Source organism: Zophobas morio, unplaced genomic scaffold, assembly GCF_036711695.1.
Source record: "Zophobas morio isolate AGI-343-1 ecotype UQ-CSIRO unplaced genomic scaffold, CSIRO_AGI_Zmor_V1 ptg000042l, whole genome shotgun sequence".
NCBI classification, from domain to species: Eukaryota; Metazoa; Arthropoda; class Insecta; order Coleoptera; family Tenebrionidae; genus Zophobas; species Zophobas morio.
In genome coordinates this window covers 285987-292976 of record NW_026972147.1, presented here as the reverse complement: position 1 = coordinate 292976, position 6990 = coordinate 285987, and the positions used below count along the sequence as shown (strand labels likewise).

The 6990-nt window shown below is 34.3% G+C and overlaps 1 protein-coding gene across 3 annotated transcripts; it reads left to right on the top strand.

Moving 5' to 3' along the window:
• The first annotated feature begins 2342 nt into the window (after positions 1 to 2342).
• Positions 2343 to 4081, top strand: LOC135141132 (uncharacterized). Of its 3 annotated transcripts, XM_064071996.1 has the most exons (9): positions 2343 to 2436; positions 2576 to 2647; positions 2709 to 2800; positions 2900 to 2917; positions 2973 to 3021; positions 3083 to 3413; positions 3485 to 3602; positions 3709 to 3924; positions 4012 to 4081. In XM_064071996.1, exons 1-5 carry the CDS (start codon positions 2351 to 2353, stop codon positions 2978 to 2980), a joined length of 276 nt encoding a protein of 91 aa, XP_063928066.1. In that variant the 5' UTR covers positions 2343 to 2350; the 3' UTR covers positions 2981 to 3021; positions 3083 to 3413; positions 3485 to 3602; positions 3709 to 3924; positions 4012 to 4081. The 3 variants fall into 3 exon arrangements, 2 of the variants coding, with proteins under 2 accessions (XP_063928066.1, XP_063928065.1); XM_064071995.1 differs by having other exon boundaries at positions 2900 to 3021; XR_010282325.1 differs by having other exon boundaries at positions 2900 to 3389.
• Positions 4082 to 6990: the final 2909 nt, after the last annotated feature.

Below are 6990 nucleotides of genomic sequence, written 5' to 3'. Positions count from 1 at the left end.
GCCTTGCTATTATTTATGTTTGGCATTACTGTTTTAAAAATTATTATCGTATCTCGATAATTAAGCATTTAAAAGATCCGCAGAAAAAATTCTTAAAGAATTTTAAATTAAAAAAAAAAAGTGAATGTTTAAGAAGTTCCCGGTATAAAACCAACTTTCTCTCTGGATAAAGCTCATCACCCTTAAGGTGGTTAATTATTGCGTGGTGAAAAATCTAATAGGCACTAATCTTTCCTAATAATAAGGTTCCATGCCCAGTTTCTTACCACTAATAATAAACGCTTGCTAAAGAACTGATATTGAGCCCTGTCAGACACCCTCTACCTTAATTAGTTTATCTTCAAATTATTATTTCTGTTGTGTTTACTTTTATTAAGTATATGTGTATCTTGTTTGCACCTATTTTCTTTATACATTATCATATAAAGTCGACTATAGCCGATCACGGTGAAACTCATTTCCAACTCCTCATTTCATCGTTATACCAGATTTAAGTTTCGCTCCCGGGTAAGGCAAGACCTTCCAACATAGTCTTCTGCTACTGCAAGGACAGCTATCCAGCCACAACGCCAAAGAGCAATCACTAAATTTTGAGGCTTTACGACCACCTCTCGCTTTTCCGCTCTACTAGCATGCCTGATGAGGTAAGGGGTTTACACGTCTGTACATCCACCTAAGCTCATGGCACACTAGTAGAAACTCGGGGAAGGCTAAATTAAATTGCGTTTGAGAGGTCGACGAGGACAGTCGTGCCTCTTTGCAGCGCGATTTAAAAAAAGTTTTCTTGTCATTAATATTCCTGTTTGACGGCAATATTATTTTAATAATAGAGAGCTAAGTGTAAAGGCGAAACTGACGCCATTCAGATGATTGTTAAAACTTTGCCGGTGAGAAAATGTTGGATTCCGTTTTCAGCGATGAATTATCTGCGCCTCTTCCATTAATCAACATTGGCACTCAGCACCTTTTAGACTGGGAAGAAGGCGGATTTCGTCTTGCCCAATGAATGCCTGGTCATAAACCTCCTGACAATGTATAGACTTCTCTTCTGCGCCGCTTTAAAGCAGTCGTAAACACTAGCGGTGTTTTGGTGAGGCCCAACTTGGAATTCGGCGAGGACATAAAATAACTTAAAAAATTTTCTTCCGAGCAGGTATACCACGCTATTAAAAAACTCTTTTGTTTGGCATGAAGCTAACTTTTTATACTACGCGCTTTAGCCTATTCGTCTGTCCTATGCGACGCGCTTAAATCTTATCTGAACGATCACAACTTTCAGCATGCTTTTAGGCCATCTCCAAGGCCTTCAGCAGCGGGATGACAGTGTTTTCACGATTTGTGTGCGCTACATGTCGGTCAGCCTACTTCTATATTCGGGTCTCCCTACAACGTAGCGGTGAATTACTCGATTTTAATGTAACTCGACACCTTATTAGCCTTTGCAGAGCTATTCAGTCGTACTTTTTCACGGGCGCCCTCAAGGAGTTTAATAAGACTCCAACAGCAAGAAGTTGTACCCTCTACTGTGTGAGAGAGAAATTTCATGTTTCCACAGGAGGCCTTCGCACGTACTATTATTTCGGACGTTCATGACATGGCATCTCTGGCGTGGTCTTACGACTCGCCGGTCATCGTTTTCGCTCTAAGTGAAAATACAAACTACTGTGCATTAAACGGGAAAGCTGGACCAACTTTGACCTTGGTAGCGAGGTCCACGTGTAATGCTTGATACGGTTTTTATTTTTTAAGATTGGGTCAAAAAATTTTAGATTTGACTGAGTCATGGACGTGTGCGACTACAACTAATTTAAAGCAGAAAAGTTTTAATCGTAGGCCTAAAACTCTTCAATTTTAACTTATTGCAAACTATAAAAAAGTACTTATACTTCTAAAGCTTAAAGACTTTCAACGTTACTCTCCACACAATTCGTTATCCGATGATCAAGAAAAAAGTAAGGTTTCCAATATATTCGCAGCTACCGGCATCCCTGTACCGAAACACAGAAAATGTAGGTTTAATATATTATGTACGAGAAAATTATCTAACATATATATTTTTTAAAGAATACTGTAAAAAAGTTTTATAGGGCGGGGTAAATAACAACCTAATTGGGGGGGGGGGGAACAAATAAACTAAAGCGATTAATATAAAGGAAAAAATTTAAGGAATTTAATTAACGGCCAACACCGCAGTATTTTATTTTTACAAATTGCATCTAAGGACCAATCAACTCCCCCCTTAAAACAGTTTCTTTTTTTAGAGGAGCCTCCGTAAACGAAAAACTTCTGTCCTTAGTGTAAAAGTTTCAAAGGCTTTTTAATAGAGTACCCCCTGTTAAGATTGTTAAGAATGATCGACGGTGTGGTATGCTTACTTAGAGGATTATTCGCGGGACTAACACGTCCATTCTATATTTTTATGGCAACCAATACCAAGTATGCGTATAATAATAATTATTTTACCATTTTTCTTATTTTAAACGAGTTTCGTTATCGATAAATATTTCCTTTGTTAACCCGCCTAAAATATTAGTTTTCAGAAGCAATTTTTCACATATTACTGCATGTTTAATAGATTCCTTTTCTTTGTTTCATGTTTAATGAATAACATTGAGGCCAGAGAAGCAGAGTCTTCTAAAAACCAAAAGTTTGAAATTCTATTTTACCGTATTATTTTCAATAGCCCACTTAGCATAAATGTATCATAGGTTGCGCGCACTTCGTTATAGTTATGTTCAAACACTTTTCTACTCATATGTAGTTAATCTTGGTGGAAGTTTTTTGCTAGCTCTATATTTGGGTACTTTGTTACTATAATTTGAATTTTTTTTGTTCTTGGTAGATCTATTAGTTAGTAACTTTTTATATGCTCTATCTTGCTTGCATTTTCCTTAACTAGGTGACGGGAACTGCAAAAGTATCTTTTCGTTAGAGGCTCTTTTATTTCCTTTAATAACCTGGTTTTTTGCCAGCAGACTAAATTTTTTTTTCAAGTATTACTTGTCAAATGATTTTTTGCAGGTTAACAGTCTTTATGTTATACCTACACTTTTTTTTACCTGCCACATGTACGGTACGATAGGGCTTCCAGACTGTACTAAAATGCACAACTATTTGAGAGATTTAAGTTGTTTTGAATAACATAGATAACTAAAATTACTTATGGTAGGATTTTCGATGGGGCTAATTAAATTTTAGAAGTTGTGCGTTTTAGTTCAGTTCGGATAGTCCTACCCTGCCGTGCTTTTGCTATTTAACGCAGATTATCTTAAAAGCCTTTTATGAACTTCGACGCGTGGACAGACTTATTTATGGCGGAAAAGAAGCAGCTTTGCGGGGTCCACTGCGTTTTGCAACCATTAATGCTATTGTTGGCTCCTTTTTGCATGGTTAGTTGACACCGTTTCCTGTAGGTTACTAAAGCTTTTCTTATAAGTATACATGTTCATTGTTTTATATAGTTTTTTTAAATTTTATTATGCAGCGTATGGTGGCACTATACTAGCAGTTACCCTGCTGCGTGTCTTTAGACGTCGAAGTTTTTATCTTTACGACTTTAAAAGAACGTTTGGCGGTTATCAATCCTTTTTTGGTTTAAAGTGGTAAAATAGATAATATTTCTGCAATAATAGCTGTTATTTAATATTCTACTATTTTACACATCATGTAGTAAAGATTATTTTTATTATTCCTTCATATCCCGCATAGGTTTCCTTTAATTATCAACGTGTTTGTTTTGGGCTGCCTCGCCGTCTGGACTTATATGGCAACTAGCCCAGTCTTAAGTTATTTTATCACACCCGATGATGCTTTCAGTGTTCGTTTCGTCGTCCCTCAGTTGTACGCGTTTTTAGGCATTTCGTGCGTTGACTATAAAAAAATTTCCGTGCTGGCTCTGCTTTGGAATTCTTTTGAGCAAAAAAGGTAATTTTCAAGACTTTTTTATTTAACAATTTGTCGCTTCATATACAACTAATCATTCAAGTATATTCTTGATTAACTTTTAACCAGATTAGAATTAAAAGTGAGAGATACTACGAAGGTTGATTAATCCTATTTGTCTATCCAAAGAAACTACCTTTTGTAATAAATAAGGGGTCTCTGTTTATATGCTTTGTCTATGACTCTACTGGAAATATTATCTTCCATAATTTTTTTAGAGTAGGTATGATTTTTTTAACTTAAGTTTCCGGCCACATGTTAGGGAGCTGTACCAACCTTTATTTACTGTTAAAACGTATGAAGTTTTCAAACTTTAATATAATTTAGCTATTTTGGTCTTTTACAAAGTTTGCTATCCTTTTTAGAATATTACAAAGATTTTTATTATATAAAACTGAAGGTAAGGACCTCGTTTACCACGTTTAATTGAGCAATATTATATAAAGTGCAATGTTATCGAAATAATTACGTTTCCCTATTTATATAAGCAGCGCGACGTCATATTTATATGTTTGTGTTTTATGTTAAAAAATTATCAATTTACCTTTTTTTGGCGGTAGTGCCGTTTATTTATAGTCAAACTACTATAAAATTTCTAAAAATTAACTGTATATAGCTCTTTTAACCAAGTTTTAAGGCATATATGCAAGTTAGATTACCATATTATACTATTTCAAATTTGTTAACTGCACTATGCTTTTTAAGAATTTTTAATTATTATAGATATTATTATGCTAAACAGGACTCAGTAAGTTAGTGAATAAATAAACATGTATCTGTGTGTTACATAAGTAGGCCAATTCAATGTTATAAAAACAGAATAGGTTTACACTCGTTTGCAATACCTACTATGCATTTTGACGCAGTTTAAGTGTTAGTAGAACTTTTCAAGTTGGTAGAAGGTAATTGCGGTTTTTATACAGTCTTTTTAATGCAATGATAAGAATAGGTATAAAATTAGAACAGATGCAAAAGTTGCTGCTAACACTACTATATAACCAGAAATTAGACTTGTTTTATTTATATAGTTGTTGCTATTATAATATAACTTAAAAGGTTTAGGGAAAATAAGGCTAGTGTGGTTAAAAAAACCTTTAAAAACCCGAAGAAATATATATAGAAAGAATTAGTTCGGGTAAGCTCGATCTTTGCACCAGCAATGTAAATGGTGAAACTGTATTAACCTAAAGCTTACGTGCACGGGCCTTGTTAAGTTGTGATAATGCCGTTTGACTTACTAAATGGTGTTTTTAACTCGTTTTCCGATACCGACCGGAGGGTATTGGTCCAATCTCTGAGTTTACTTTTTAAAGGTATTTAAAGCAACAAAGGGTTAGCTTTTCCTCGCTCGAGTTAAACTTTTTGTTTTCAATAATTTTCTTTTTAGTTATATTTGGTCGTCATTCAATTCTTTATTTTCTAAGGGAATACGCTCCTTATTCATATTTTTCTGCCATTAGGCTTTAGATAGTAGTTCGTCACGCTTTATAAAAAGATTTAAAATATTAAAGTTGTTAGAAAGGAACCTCTCGTGCAACGGAAATATATTATAGAATAGGGGAAAGCCTTATTAGGGTCAATCGGTTAATGATTTCAGAAGAAAAAAAAATTGGAACTAATGTTGATCATAGCAAAGAGTAGTACACGCGAAAATTTGGGTTACCGTTCTTCTTTATTAGCTGAATATTAAAGTGAAAACTTTAATGGTCGAAAAACTTGACTATTGTTAAAAATGGACCTACTTGAAAATTTTTTTTTTTCGTAATCTTGTACTTTTGTTTTGCGTCTTTCTCTGCCGTAGTCCACGTGTAATGCTTAAATAATGAGGGACCACGAGTTATTGGATTGCTTCCAGCGGAGATACCGATATTTCCATAGATAAGCTTCTTTATTACATTAATAATTTATACTATAAAACGTGTGCATTTTCCTACAAGTATTCCTGGAGCAGAGCAATTTAAAACCTTAATATATAATTATTAGCACATTTCGATTAAATTTTTACGTCTTCTCTTCTGCAGTATCTAAATTTAATTGACTCCCCTTGTTTTTTAAGATCCAGTTAGCTTATTAAAAAATCCTTCATGTATATATTAGCGCTCATTCTTTGAACTCTTTGCATGTTCTCTATAACACTGTTTATTTTTGTAAGGGCGTACTTTGTATTATAACCATCCAGCAGGAGCTTGCTTTTCTTTTCAAGTGATATACCGCGCCAGTCTTCTCATAGCAGAGCACAACAATGAACATATACCCTTCTTTAAAAGGCGTTTTGGTTACATTACTTGACTCCAGTGAGAGTATAGTAGCTAATTAACCAAGTATATAGACTCATTCTATGTCTAAGAATTTCTTCGTCTATAAACTACCTTTTCTCAGCTCGAGAGTGTTATAGTCACTAGCATAATTTACAGCAGGAAGTTCTACGTACATACATTTTCCCCATCTCATTAATTCCCTATTAAAAACATTGTACGAATTTAAAAAAGGCGAATATGAAGGGGGAATGCATTACCAAAGCTCTAAAACCAATAGGAATGTAGTAGCACTTATGGCGGTGAACGTTTGCAAATTGTTAATGTTTTATAGAATTTAGACTACAATTTACTGTGTATAGGGTAGTACCCCATGGGGCGGAATTTACCTATCTTAAGAAATAAAAGTGTTTTAAAAAACTTGATATATTTTAACTAACGCTATGAGGGAATTAAAGAAACTTAGTTTACCTAAAAGCCAAATAATTAATGTTATATAAATATCTTTGTTTAAAATTAAAAGTATAATCATGTTTCACAACTAGTTATATAGTCTCTTAGCTATGGTTTCCTATTCTCTTCATCACGCATCCTTAGCTTGCGAGAGACTATGGTTTCATCACTCTCCACTTCTTAGATGGTAAACCTTCAACTTTTAGGATTGAGCCACAGTTAATCCGTGTCAGTCCTTTAGACTTGGAGTATGATTATCCTTTCTTGGTCTCTTTGATGGTTTGAAATGGTTGGTGCTAAATTAACTACCATTTTGCTTTACAATACAAACAGAGAGATC

What these genes read in the sequence shown, in the direction of transcription:
- LOC135141132 (XM_064071995.1), top strand. Translation starts at nt 2,351, where the DNA reads ATGATCGACGGTGTGGTATGCTTACTTAGAGGATTATTCGCGGGACTA. An exon ending in TTTATGGCAACCAATACCAA is followed by an intron (nt 2,437 to 2,575) that starts GTATGCGTATAA and finishes CATGTTTAATAG; the next exon opens with ATTCCTTTTCTTTGTTTCAT. An exon ending in TTTGCTAGCTCTATATTTGG is followed by an intron (nt 2,801 to 2,899) that starts GTACTTTGTTAC and finishes TTCCTTAACTAG; the next exon opens with GTGACGGGAACTGCAAAAGT.